The 14,578-nt window shown below is 40.9% G+C and overlaps 1 protein-coding gene across 2 annotated transcripts in view; it reads left to right on the top strand.

Annotated features, from left to right (window-relative positions):
* Positions 1 to 14,578, top strand: part of dgkaa (diacylglycerol kinase, alpha a) — a 57,174-nt gene that overhangs the window by 15,685 nt on the left and 26,911 nt on the right. For both annotated transcript variants that reach the window (XM_083520902.1, XM_083520903.1), the window contains exons 2-8: positions 3,927 to 4,014; positions 4,315 to 4,391; positions 6,141 to 6,255; positions 6,720 to 6,794; positions 6,868 to 6,917; positions 8,196 to 8,270; positions 8,759 to 8,875. In XM_083520902.1, the coding sequence (XP_083377028.1) occupies positions 3,951 to 4,014; positions 4,315 to 4,391; positions 6,141 to 6,255; positions 6,720 to 6,794; positions 6,868 to 6,917; positions 8,196 to 8,270; positions 8,759 to 8,875 (573 nt within the window). In that variant the 5' untranslated portion in view covers positions 3,927 to 3,950. The remainder of the gene's footprint in view (positions 1 to 3,926; positions 4,015 to 4,314; positions 4,392 to 6,140; positions 6,256 to 6,719; positions 6,795 to 6,867; positions 6,918 to 8,195; positions 8,271 to 8,758; positions 8,876 to 14,578) is intronic.

Raw genomic sequence — 14,578 nt, 5'->3', positions numbered from 1 at the left:
TCTAAACCGCTGCCCTGATGTCGGAAGGGTGTAGATTTCGTACGAACTCGACGACAGAACGCAAAAGTATTGCAAGCAAACGCAAAACTGCTGAAATATACATTTTCGTCCACTTCCTGTCAGAATCAAACGGAGTCCCCGCTGTTTTGGAGCTTCCATAATCAGGAAGCCTCTGTGACTAATAAGCCACTAGAGCAGAATCTTTAAATGATAGAAATATGTAATTTGTCCGCAATCTGATTGGATCTTTTCTCTTACATATACAGGGAAACCTCTTCAGAACCACTCTATTCATTGGAAAACCTTCACAAGACAGCAATGACATCATGTTCAAGAGTTTTGTTCAGGGTGTGACTGCGGTTTGCCGTTTGACACTCGAGTGTCCATTTCCTGTGAAAGCAGCAGGTTTTGGGTCACATTCCGCGAGAACTGCATCAGACACAGTGCATGTTCTCGAAGATGCTCAGAGCAGCCCATCAGCTGGTTTCCTGTACTGAGTGGCACTAAAGAGGCTGTTAAACTGTTTCCTTTTCAGCTCTTTACCTCTGTTCTGAACAGAACCTTTATTGGTTTTTTAAGCATCTTCAAGCTACGGAGTTTCTTTCAACTTTTATACAGGATGTTTGATACCGGTTGCGTCTTTGCTTGCAAGGTGGAGTGGCGTTTTTTTTTTTTTTCTCTCTCCACAAAAAGACGTCTATACACTCCCCCAGTTTTTTTTTTTTGCAGAAATGCCCAAAGAAGGCTAATACCTTCCTAGTCTTGAGGTTTTTTCGAGAAAAAAGTAATGAAACGCACATGCACACACAAGCACACACATTTTATATATATATTTATATATGAGGTGAGGAGGCCTGGGGTGCAGTTTACATTCATCCCAGAGGTGTTCAATAGGGTTGAGGTCAGAGCGCTATATGGCTGGAAAAGTCCCAAAATGTTTGTCAATATAGTGAATATAAATAATAATTTGCAGACGATCATTTCAGCACTTAATTGCCAGTCATTTCCGCTGCTTATTTCAAACACCCCCATTTACGGTAGAAGAGAGGAAGCTCAGTAAATTCCTGAATCTCCTCAGAGTCTTTTTATGGTTCGGTTTAAAGATCTTCGCCATGGACTCGATTCAGCGTCAGAGTGCATGAATAGCGAGAAGAACACAGCGGTGAGAGAGCGAGAGCGGCTCTGCAACACTTTGTCACACACCAGTCAGCAGATCACTTGAACAAGTGTGAAACCTTCACTAAATGTCAAACCAAACACATGTAGTGTTTCTGAGAAGCCCACAGCATTCGAATAGCTTTATTTCTTGCTTTCTTTCTTGCTTTTTTTCTTGCTTTCTTTACATTTTTTCTTTTGTCACAGAAGGTAGAGTAAAGTACGGCTGGGTCAATCAGTGCAGAAATATCATATCGCAATGCGTATTGATATGATTTCATCCAAAGACAATTTGTTTGTCTTTAACTTTGTAGTAGCTGTTTGTGAAAAGCCACAATTTTTTCGTCCGTGACTTATTTTTAAAATCCGAAAAGATTCCTATAATCCTAGGCTCAAATATGTAGTCTTTATTCGCAGGTTTGACATGTTTACCGACATTGAAATTCTGGCAGTGCAAGAAGATTTCAGAAACTTTCCTTCGGTATGATGGAGCCAATAGGAACCCCGAACCTGATGATGCAGTTAGCGCGACGGCTTCAAACCACCTCTGCGAAAATGCCGAAACGAGTCAGGTGGTCAGCACAGCAAGACAAGAAACGTATTAGCATGGCATTATAGAGTTCCGGAGGGAAAAGCATGAACAAAATAAACACTACAGATTGTTTTTATTTGCTGCTAGCTACCGTTAGCGAGAGAATGCGGGTCTGAGCGCGTCATGGATTGATTACAATCGCACAAGTCTTTATCTTAGGTCAGTTTGTCATTATGACAACAGATCTACAGAGATCCTACAGTGTGACATCATGTTCGTACAGTCCGACAAGTCCAAAGATAGTTTTTCCGGCTCGTGTTTGTTGCTGGAGCGGCTGAGAAGGTCCGATGTCATTACGAGACCGTCCTCTAGAGGCGAATCAGTTTTGTTTTTACACGTGAGACGTGTAAAAACTCCGCTGCACAGAGAGCGTTTTATACTATTTACAATTTATAATATAATAATTATATATTAATTAGGGCTGTCAAAATGTTATCATAGTTGTTCTAACTGCTAGGAAGGAAGAAAGGAAGTAAACAGTCTGGCAGATGAAAAGCATGATGGTAAAACCGGTAAATTAGGAGCACAATGGATGACGTGATGTGGTATATGAGGCGTAAGACACACGTCAGGGCACGCTGTTATATGCAAAACAGCTTCAGGGTGGTGAGAGTGACGCCCTGTCATTCCTTACATAACCTAAGAGACAGTGTGTGTAAGTGTATGGTGTGTGTGCAAGTGTTTCCTACCTCATCATCATTATAATCTTTATTACCGCCTCGGAAGGCACGCTCTCGCTAATTCCTAACGTTTTTAAGGTGGAGACGAGTCATAATCTTCGATTTTCCTTTCAGTTTGCTCATTGAGGAATAAACCACTCACGCCACGTTCTTTTCTTCTCTCAGTTCGATCGTTCCATGATTTCTTTACGCGGATCTCTCAGCTACAGGCAGCGTGACGCCACGCTAAGGTCACCATGGTGTGTTAAGTTTGGAGGAGGAAGATCTCAACCCCAAAAAACACTTTGGGATGAATTGGAAATCATAGAAATCTCCTCCCCCTCCTCCTCTTCGATCTTCAATATTTCTCCGTATTCTGCTCCATTTTCTACTCTATTTTCTTCTTTTTCTATTTCTCCTTGATTCTTCTTCTCTTCCTCCATGATTCTTTTTCTTCTCCCCCTTCTTGATCAGCTTGTACTAATTCCTCATATTCTACTCCCAACTTTTTCCTTTTCTTCTCTTCCTCCTGGCTTCTTTTTCTTCTTCTTTTTCTCCTCTAACTTCTTCTCCCTCTTCTTCTGCTTGCTTTTCTTCAGCTGTATTCATGCTCAGAGTTTAGGAAGCTGTCCCTGTTCCACACTAACGTTAATCGACTCTGACATTTGAATCTTAAATTGTAAAGTCAGAAATTATGCTGTTTTTTTTTTTTTCATATTTGATTCTTTTTAAAGGTTCTGTGTTGAGGAAATGATATGACCAGGACTCTGAGACGGTCCAGACTGTTTCTAAACTGGGTCACCCAATTTAATCTCAATTAGCTCCAGATGCTTCTTTTGGCTTCCCCTGGAGGAGTGAGGAGGATATTTGGGTGTCTTTAACACGCTGTCATTCTGTCTTGCACCTACAGAGTTCTGTAAACAGCTGGCAGAGCGACAGCGCGATAAAGACTCACTTCCTACACGTTCTTCCAGGGAACGCCGAAAAGAGGCTGCTGGATCACACGATTCAGTGTGACACCTTGATCCCTGGCAGACTGATCTATTTTAATCTGATATTCAGAATAAACATTCACTATAGAGATTAGGGACGTATCAATATGGACCCTGGTATCGGTTACGAGTTTGAATCTTTTCTCATTACTTCCATAGAAGCAAGTGTGGACAGGAAAGTATGGAAGCATCCTTGTTTCCGTAGTTTTCCTTATTTCTTCCCATGCTTCTTTCTTTTTTGGATATTTATCCACCCATTTATCATTTCTGCTCTATTATTCCTTTTTTAAAAGAAAGAAAAAAAGAATCTATGCTTCCTTTCAAACACATGATTTCTTGTCCATGTCTTTAGTGTAGTATGAGAATGTAGTGATATTACAGCCGCAACTCGCTACAATGAAATAATAATGTCTACCTCTTTCTCTTCTTCTCTCTCTCTCTCTCTCTCTCTCTCTCTCTCTCTCTCTCTCTCTCTCTCTCTCTCTCTCTCTCTCTCTCTCTCTCTCTTCTCTCTCTCTCTGACTGCAGTGAGGTCTCTTGTCCTGGGGCAGAATGGAGGAGGAAGGGAAAGAGCTGAGTCCAGTGGACTTCATCCAGCTGCAGCAGTACATGGACTGTGAGTGCTGAGCCGCCCACACACTGAAAACTGATCCCTGCTTCACTCTCTCACTTCACACCACTAATGTGAATGTGTGCAGGCTACTGTTTGTGTGTGTGTGTGTGTGTGTGTGGTTGGCATGTGCAGGGTGTGTGCCTGTGTGTAAAAGTGGCATATTTGAATCTCAAAGCGGATTTGAATCTCAAACTTTTGTCTTGCTCTTTTTCTCTGTGTGTGTGTGTGTGTGTGTGTGTGTGTGTGTGTGTGTGTGTGTGTGTGTGTGTGTGTGTGTGTGTGTGTGTGTTTTTGCCTCTCCAGACTGCAGTTTGAAGGTGAAAGATGTGCTGAGGGAATTTGACGCAGATGGCCAGTTGGCTCAGTACAGGCATGGAGAGGTAACCAGTGTGTACAGTCCACACACACACACACACACACACACACACACACACACACACACACACACACACACACACACACACTCTCTCTCTTACATCACACCATTTTTCTATCATTACAGTCCTCGATTTATTAAACCCAAATCGATCGACTGTGAAAACTGGTGAGCTTCGCTGAAGTGAGCTCATTAGGTAATGCTCTTATTGAGCGGTGCATTACAGCTCACTTCCTGTTTATATGCTTCAGAGGCCTGACCAAATCCACTCTCCGACACGCTTCACTTTTCCTTAAAAAAAACACGCTGAATCGGAAGACCCTAATCGATTTCATTCGGCTACGCAGCCAGAGAGTGTTGAGATCGCTTGAGCCAAGACGAGTCGCAACCAGACGAAACCAGAATTAAACATGTTGCCAGATAGTGAGATTAAAGATTATTACAGTATTGAGAGGCACAAAATGAAGAAGGATGAGCACACGCCACTATAGAGCTTGAACCCTATTGAAAACCTTTAAGGCCTATTAAACAGCACCCCAGGACTCCTCACTTCCATCAGTTCCTGACTTTACTAACTTTACTTTACTAACACCCTTGTGGCTGAAGGAGCACAGATTTAGACAAGCACACTCCAAAATCTAGTGGAACATGTTTCCAGAAGACTGGAGGTTACTATAACAGCGAATGGTGGCCATCGGGAGCGTCGCAATAATTTATTCCGACTTTTATACCAAACGAGCACAGGTGTCCTCGGGGCTTTAAAGTTCCGAGTGCGTCTGTCAGAAAAGAGGACGGCGTAATCACCGAGACACGGAACTGGGTTTGGGTTTGTAGTGCAGCACCGGTGGGAGGAATCCGTAGGCTGCCTCAGGAGGGATGCTGTTGTGTTACGGTGCTATGCTTCAGCTGCTTTTTTTTGTGTTTTTGGTGACCTGCTCGTAACCGAGTTATAACCATTCCTGTGCACATGCATTTGAGATTCAATTCCTCATGATTTTATTCCTTTTAATAACTTACTATAATAGTTATTTATAATAAGTTAAAATAAGTTATATTAGTTATACTATCCCTTATAACAACTGTACCTTAAGCATTTCTCAACAATTGTGTATGCAATATAATAAACATTATAATGATTTGTCATCACTGAGGGCTTTCAAAAATTGTGAACATGTAATTGTGTGTTTGTGTTTGTGTGTGTGTGTGTGTGTGTGTGTGTGTGTGTGTGTGCTTGAGTCTATGATTGTTTGAATGTGTAAGAGATGGTATAAGTGCGTGTGAGTTTGTATATATATGTGTGTGTGTGTGTGTGTGTGTGTGTGTGTGTGTGTGTGTGTGTGTGTGTGTGTGTGTGTGTGTGTGTGTGACTGCGACTGCATTTAAATGGAAATATTATAATGATTTGTCATCACGGAGGGCTTCCATAAATTGTGAACATATTATTGTGTGTGTCTGTGTGTGTATATAAGTGCCCGTTAGTGCATAAGAGTGTGTCTTTGTGTGTGTGTGTGTGTGTGTGTATTTCTGTTTGTGTGTAAGAGTGCATGAGTGTGTGTGTGTGTGTGTGTGTGTGTATATATGTTTGTGTAAGAGTGTGTGTATGTTTGTGTAAGAGTGTGTGTATGTGTGTATGTGTGTATGTGTGTGTGTGTGTGTGTGTGTGTGTGTGTGTGTGTGTGTGTGTGTGTGAATTTGGGAGTTTGTGTAGCCGTTTCTTACTCAGAGGACACTTTCTCTTTTCTCCCTTGTTTAGTGTATTGATGAGGAAGGCTTCCGTCTCTTCCTAAACACGTATCTGGAGGTGGACGAGTTTCCTCAGGATCTCTGTGAGCGTCTTTTCAAAAGCTTCAAGACGTCCGACGAGGCCAGTGAGTCTCCCTTTTGTCTCGCTTCTGTCTCGCTTCTGTCTCCCTTCTGTCTCCTGTCAGTCTCTCCTCTGTCTCCTGTCTGTCTCTCCTCTGTCTCTCTTTTGTTTCCCCATGTTCTGCTGTGATGAAGTGATCAGTGATAAAAGTGTGCAGAAGTTTTTAACCCTGCATACTTTTTGATTAAAAACCAGGAGTGTGTGTGTCTGTTTAACTTTGCTTCTATCTGAGAAAAAAAATCTGAAAATTCCCAAATATTAGTATTAAGAACGCTCCAAGGTCCTTGACCTCTGACCCAGCATTTCAATATTCCAAAATGAGTTCCAAATTAGTGTCTATGAAAGGAAAGATTGTTGAATCTCCTGCTGAATTTGTGACCCTTGGCATCGTTCTCTGTCCTGCATCTTCATCCACACTTTGTTCATTACCTACGAGATGAACGCTGTTTGTTTTGTTCTGTCTCTAAGGGGAGGTCTTTCTTAAAGACGTGTCGTGTTATTTCTCTCTGCTGGAGGACGGGGCGCCTCGAGACAAACTAGAATGTGAGTTTCAGCACCTTTTACACGCCACTGTTTCTCTTCACACGAGACTAAATATTGAAATCTCTTTCCTCAGTCGCTTTCAGACTTTATGACCGAGATGGTAACGGAGTCCTGGACAGTTCAGTAAGTCCTGTCAGTCTGATGGTCAGCCTGCCTCTGTATCTGTTTATGTGTCTGTCTGAGTGTCTTTCTGTCTCTCAACCTCTTTGTGACTGTTTGTATCTGTCTCTCTGTCTGCTTTTCTCTGTGACTCTGTCTGTCTGTCTGTCTGTCTGTCTGTCTGTCTGTCTGTCTGTCTGTCTGTCTGTCTGTCTGTCTCTCTCTGTGACTGTTTGTGTCTGTATGTCTGTCTCTGTGACTGTCTGTCTGTCTGTCTGTCTGTCTGTCTGTCTGTCTGTCTGTCTGTCTGTCTGTCTGTCTGCCTGCTTCTGTCTGTCTGCCTGCTTCTGTCTGTCTGTCTGTCTGTCTGTCTGTCTGTCTGTCTGTCTGTCTGTCTGCCTGCTTCTGTCTGTCTGTCTGTCTGTCTGCTTGATGTCCTGTCTGTCTTTTTTTGTGTTTGTCTGTCTGACTGTCTCTCTCTGTCGGTCTGCCTCTCTCTGTGTCTGAAAATGTGTCTGTCTTTCTGCCTGATGTCCTGTCTGTCTCTGTGTCTGTGTATTTGTTTTTCTGCCTGTCTTTGTGTTTGCTTATGTGTCTATCTGCCTGTCTCTATATGTTTGTGTCTGTCTCTCTGTTTGTCTGTCTGTCTGTCTACCTCTCTTTCTGTCTGCTTATTTGTCTATCTGTCTGCCTGATGTCATGCCTGTCTCTGTGTTTTTTAATGTCTCTCTCTGTTTCTGTTTATGCCTCCACCTGTCTCTGTTTGCTTATATGTATGTCTGTTTTTCTAAATGCCTGTCTGCCTCTCTTTGTATCTGTCTGTGACTGTCTCTCTCTGTCTGTCTGTCTCACTTTGTGTCTGTTTATATGTCTGTCTGTCTGCCTTTCTGTGTCTGATTATGTGCCTGTCTGTCTCTGTCTGTCTGCCTCTCTTGTGACTGTGTCTGTCTGTCTGTCTGTCTGTCTGTCTGTCTGTCTGTCTGTCTGTCTGTCTGTCTAATGTTTTGCCTGCCTCGGTATCTGTTTATATGTCTGTCTATGTGTCTTTCTGTCTGCCTCCCTCTATATCTGTTTGTGTCTGTCTGTCTGCCCTTATGCCCTGCCTCTCTGTTAATATTTGGTCTGTCTGTCTCTGTGACTGTATTGTGTTTTTTTGTCTGCCTCTCTTTGTGTGTGTGTTTGTGTCTGTTATGAGCCTACCTATCTGTTTATTTACTCTGATTTAATTGATCAGTTCTTTGTGTATTTGTTCTGGTCTACTCAGCTTGTTAAATCGTGTATCCATTTTTTTTCCTGTCACAGGAAGTGGACCGGATTATCGCTCAAATGATGCATGCAGCTGATTATCTTAGCTGGGACGTGTCAGAGCTCAGACCTGTGAGTGTTTCATCTTCTGTGTGAGTGTGTCAAGCGTGATTGGGTGTGTGTTATGCTAGCAGCAAGTGTGACGTGTCTTTGTAGCGTGCTAGTTTACATCGGTTTCTTGCTCTAAATCTACCCTTGAGGATGGAAGCAAAAAGTGTTTTACCCCCTCTCTATTCGAAATGTATTTGACAAGCTCAGACATGCTCTGAGACTCATGGATGCTTATATGATTTTGCACAATGGCCTATGAAGCCTCCAGTAATAGAAGCGGTTCAAAATGAAGAGTGTAACAGTGTTTAAATAATCATGTAATAATTCTGGCTTCAGTGTATTAATGTCTAGTGATAAATATGACATGATGTGTGATGTGTAAACAATGATTGTAACAACGTGTTGGAATCGATAATTTAAAAGGCTTACACACTACAATAGAACAGAACGCTCGGAGACTTTGTGCTTTATTTGCATTTACACAATTTTTTTTACGTTATGTCTTCTAGGTGCTGAAGGACATGATGAAGGCGATCGACTCGGACAGCAGTGGAACCGTGTCGCTGGAAGAGTGGGTGGAAGGAGGGATGAACAATGTGCCTCTACTGGTCTTACTGGGGTTGAAGGTAAGACACACACACACGGTCAGAGTTCAGTTTTGTGTGTTTTTTTTTTTTCAGGAAAGCGTTGCTAATTTTTTAATGCCTCCTTGTCCTTCTTCTTCCACCTAATGCTTAAGTAAATGGTGATTTTGAGCTAACTTCAGTGGAGGTCCGAGGCGCAGTCACACCCGTCTAGACCATAACACCCAATATCACTATCGGAAACTCAGGAAGTTGTGGGTTATTGCACTTGCCGTTTACACAGTATTGTGGGTTTAAATATACAATACACATACACATATATAAATATATACACTGTATAAAAGTCACACTTCAGTGTATTGTAGTTTTTAATATACTATATATAAATATATATACTGTGTGTGTGTGTGTGTGTGTGTGTGTGTATATATATATATTCGAAACTACACACGTATCTACGTATATGTATCTATATATAGATAGATAGATAGATAGATAGATAGATAGATAGATAGATAGATAGATAGATAGATAGATAGATAGATAGATAGATATGTGTGTAGTTTTGAATATACAATATTTTATATATATATATATATATATATATATATATATATATATATATATATATATATATATATATATATATATATATATATATATATATATATACGCCTCCTGTATGGAGAAACTATTGGCACGCATTGCTCAGGAGTGATTTTGGCCCATTCTTCTACACAGACAGTTGTCAAATCTTGAAGGTTCTGCCTATACTATGAACTCTGATCTTTAGTTCTTTCCATAGATTTTCAATTGGATTCAAGTCAGGTGATTGGCTGGACCATTCGAGCAGCTTTATTTTCTTTCTCTGAAACCAATTGCGAATTTCCTTGGCTGTGTGTTTGAGATCGTTGTCTTGCTGAAATGTCCACCGTCGTTTCATCTTCATCATCCTGGTAGTTGGCAGCAGATTTTTATCAAGAATGTCTCAGCACATTTTTCCATTCATCCTTTCTTCAATTATATGGTTTGCCAGTACTGTATGCTGAAAAACAGCCCCACACAATGATGTTCCCACCTCCAACTGTTGGTATGGTGTTTTTAAGGGTGATGTGCAGTGCCATTTGTCCTCCAAACATGGTGTGTATTATGGCATCCAAAAAGTTCGATTTTGGTCTCATCTGACCAGATTATATTCTCCCGGTATTTCAGAAGCTTGTCTTAAAACAAACTTTAAACACGCTTCAACGAGCCTTATCTTCAGAAACGGAGTCTTGCTCGGTGAGCGTGCACACAGGCCATGGCGGTAAAATGCATTACTTATTGTTTTCTTTGAAACAATTGTAGCTGCTAATTCCAAATCTTTTTAAAGCTCTCCACAAGTGGTCCTTGGCTCCTGATATTTTTTCACTCCTCTGTTAGAAATCTTGCGAGCAGCACCTGATCATGGCCGGTTAATGGTGAAATGATGTTCTTCCCACTTCTGGATTATGGCCCCAACAGTGCTCATTGGAACATTCAGAAGTTTAGAAATCCTTCTGCAACCAAAGTCATCAGTATGTTTTGCAACAACAAGGTTGCAAAGGTCCTGAAAGAGCTCTTTGCTTTTACCCATCATTAGATGTTTCTTGCGTGAGACCTTGGTAATGGGATACTTTAATACAGGCCATTAGTTGGGATTGAAGCAGCTGATATTCATTTGCACTGACACTGGGCAGGACTGCTTTCTAATTACTGACTGATTTCAGCTGGTGTCTTATCTTTCCATGCCTTTTTTCACCTGCCTTTATTCATGTGTCCAGTTCTCCGACTTATTTCACATTATTATACATACCGGTAACTTCATTTATGGACATGTAGGGTTTGATTTCTTTGTACTGTATGTGTGGATTGCATGGGTTCTTACCAACATCTGGTGATTTCAATTAGAAATATATTTACTGAGAAAAATGGTGACGTGTTCAATACTTATTTTTACCTGCTGTGTGTGTGTGTGTGTGTGTGTGTGTTATATATATATTTACACACACATACACCGCATAAAGGTCACACTACTGTGTGTGGGTTAGGAAGCTGTATTTTGGCTGTGAACCCCATATTTTTTGTGCCTGGATATAAAAAAAAACCCACATACAACCGAAGCTCAGCTGATTATAGTAAACAATTTATGCATACAATCTTCTTTACCAACAGTCAGAACTGGCCTTTTTTTCCTGTTTAAAAAGCAGCTACACTCTGAGCGAAGGGGTGACATGTTTGATAAAAACAAATCCTAGCGGTTTAGTGACTAAGAAAGAGACAACTGAACATATCTTTCGTGTATTACAGGACTATCATATAAACTGGTGTGAATTTCTGATTTCTTATTTTTGTGCTTGTTTGTCACACTTTAATTTCTAAGATCATCGAACTAATTTAAATATTAGTAAAAGATAACACAAGTGAACACAACATGCGGTTTTTAAATGAAGGTTTTTATTATTGAGGGAAAACAAAATCCAAAACTACATGGCCCCGTGTGAAAAAGTGTTTGCCCCCCTGTTAAAACTGTGGTTTATCAGTTGAATTTTTTCTCACCACACCCCCAGATCAGATCACTGCTACACCTGTTCACAATCAAGAAATCTTTTAAATAGGACCTGGCTGACAAAGTGAAGTAGACCAAAAGATCCTCAAAAGCTAGACATCATGCCGAAATCCAAAGGAATTCCGAAACAAATTAGAAAGAAACTAATTGCGATCTATCAGTCCGGAAATGTCTGTGTTTTCTGCCCTCTGGACTTTAAACGCTGTTTATTTATGTTAAATATACATATGTCAGGATTCTATGTTTATTTCATTGTAAAATTGTTCTTTTACTTCCATTTTTTGTGTTTAAATAATTACTAAATACATTTTTTCTTTAATTAATTTTTATATATTATTAATGCATTTATTTATTTATTTATTTATTTATTTATTTATTATATTGCTATATATTTTGTAAACCAAACCCCCCCCCCCCCCCCCCCCCCCAAGTCCTTTACGGTCGTTTAAATAATTTTACCGCTGGCCGAAATGCGTACAATTATCTGTGTGACAATTTATAAATATGAGCGATACACACGGGCTCTCAAGTCGCACATAGCACTGAGATCTCTACCGCATACTGCGAAGCATGTGCAGGGATTTCCCCTCAGTCTATTTCCAGCCCTGAGCGTGGCAGTGTACCATGCCCTCGCAGGCCTGCTCACAGTTTCATATCTCCTCCGGTGTGTTTTGAAGCTTCCAGCTCTCTGAGTCACAGCTATCGGCAGTCTCTAGTAACTAACGATCTATAAATAGAACCGAGCTCCAATAAACAGTGTGTAACATCTCTTGTGCAAAGATGAGTTCTCATTTACGAACAATTGCCACGTATGCGGAGGGAACAGTGGGCCAGTGGGAAAAAATTACGATCTCGATGAGTAATGTGTTTAAACAAAGAGTTTTTTTTTCCATTTAGTAACACATTGCTTTGTGTTCGTGTTTGGATTTCCATCTCCAGATAAAAACAAACCAAAGGTTTGCTTATATTTTTAGAATAAAACCATTCAGGAAGTGCTGCGATAGGAAAATATGCCGAGACCCGCTGGTGTCGTGTGTAAGAGCGAATTTACCGTTTGCTTTCCTGTTGTTAGTCTTCTAAAACGTCACATCCCAAATTCATGCTAAAAATAGTTGCGTGTTTTGTAAACTAGACCAGTTACTTCCTTTTATCATTCGTGTTCTCTAACCCATGCATCTTTCCCTCACCACCCTCTTTTTCTTTTGTTGTTGTTGTTGTTGTTCTTTTGAAGGTCAGGTTAAAAAAAACACCTTGCAACCCAGAAACCAAAACTTTTATCCTGAAGAATTTCACAGGCATCCTGAAATTTACAGCATTTAGCCGACGCCCTTATCCAGAGCAACTTACAACTGAGCAGTTGAGGGTTAAGGGCCTTTTCTTAAGGGCCCAACAGTGCCAGCTTTATGGTGCTGTGATTTGAACCCATGACTTTCCGATCCAGAGTCCAATGCCTGAACCACTGCGCTACCACCTCAGTTACAAAGCACTGAAGAGACTCCTGAACTCTATACGTTAAACACTTTATCAAAAACACCACTGTTTTTTTCTATACTAAGTTTATTATAAGTCGTAGATGACATGGAAGTTATACAAGGTGGAATCAAACATTTTTGTGACTATCAATTTCACCTTCCAACTTTACCTTCTGGAATGTGTCCTGGAAGTCTTCTTTTCGAAGTGTGGCAAGCACCTCCTGCGGTTTGCGCTGGATCTCCGCAATGGTGTCAGAAGCAACCTTTCCGCTGACTCTTCATCTTCAGGAACAGGGCGAAGTCCACGGGAGCCAAATCTGGCGACAAGTGATATTTGAATAGGTTTAAATAGCACCAGTTGCACAGCTTCCGATGTAAACAGAACGATGTCTTTTGACCCACTGACTTATGAAGGTCGGTGCTCCCTGTGACTGTGCCTGCAGCCTTGTGCTGCCATCTGTTGGCGTGTTACTAAACGATTTTTTTTTATGCCACCTCATAGTTCAAACTACGTTCGAGTTGACATACATTTGATATACGGCGATGCTGCCATGATCCGTTTAAGGAGTGTTTTGAGTGGCAGTCACATCTCAAAAGTTTAAGAACATCACTGGAAGAGGACGAGAGATCAGGAAGACCTTCAACGTGAACGAAAAAGTCGAAATCGTTTCGCCAACTTCTGCATGATGATTGTCACCATCAGAACAATTCACATAATCTCACTTCCACACCCACCCTACTCGCCAGATTTGTCTCCTGTGGACTTTACCCTCTTCCCGAAGATAAAGATCCTACTCAAAGGTCACTGGGAGCGCTGTATTGCAGTGTAAAGGGACTAGTTTGGAGGTGATAGTGTGTAAACGTAAATAAATAACGAAGCTTTTTGTTTCCACCTTGTAGATTAAAGCTATATTTTTGAGAAGCTCCATGTTCATGCCAGATCCACTATAAGTAATAAGTGGTAGCTTTGGGGTCAGAGGCTTCAGGTGACTGCTCAGAAGGTTGTGAGTTCAAATCTCGACATGCTGTCACTGTCCGGGCTCTTGATCAAGAAACCTCAACAATTGGGGTGGATGTTGCTTTGGATGGAAAAAAGTAACAGCTTTAGTTAAATGACACTTTGTGGACAGTGGACAGTAAACATGTTCCTGAAACATCTTCAGAGAAATCAGTAGATTACAGATATACAGTTTAAATAAATGATTGATTGTTCCTCTGAGCTTGTTCCTAATGTTCGTGCCAGTGGCAAGGAAACCCCCTTGAGATGATATGAGGAAGAATCCTTGAGAGGAACCAGACCAGGTTCCTCCTCATCTGGGTAAAAACAGAATGCCTATTAATTATAGTTTACTGATCAACTGGTTACTGATGGGATTTATGTTTACATTTATGCCCTCATCACATTTATACAACTGAGCAATTATCAAGGTTTAAGGGCCTCGCTCAAGGGCCCAGTAGCTTGAATGCGCTGGGATTTGAATTCACAGCCATCCTATCAAAAGTCCAAAGTCTTTATCACTGAGCTACCACTTTTCCTCAAGTGATGGAATGCAAAACTGTTTCTGGCAATTGTAGCCCTCAGACATTAAGGCAAACTGTTTATATTAAATACAGTCCAAATCCATCTTCTATATTATCTATGAAGTTATTCATGAGAAGCCATCCAAAACTCCATCCAGAGGAAGG

This window comes from Silurus aristotelis (genome assembly GCF_946808225.1).
Source record: "Silurus aristotelis genome assembly, chromosome: 19".
Lineage (NCBI taxonomy): Eukaryota > Metazoa > Chordata > Actinopteri > Siluriformes > Siluridae > Silurus > Silurus aristotelis.
The sequence above is the reverse complement of the archived record's forward strand: the minus strand, read 5'-3'. Positions and strand labels throughout refer to the sequence as shown.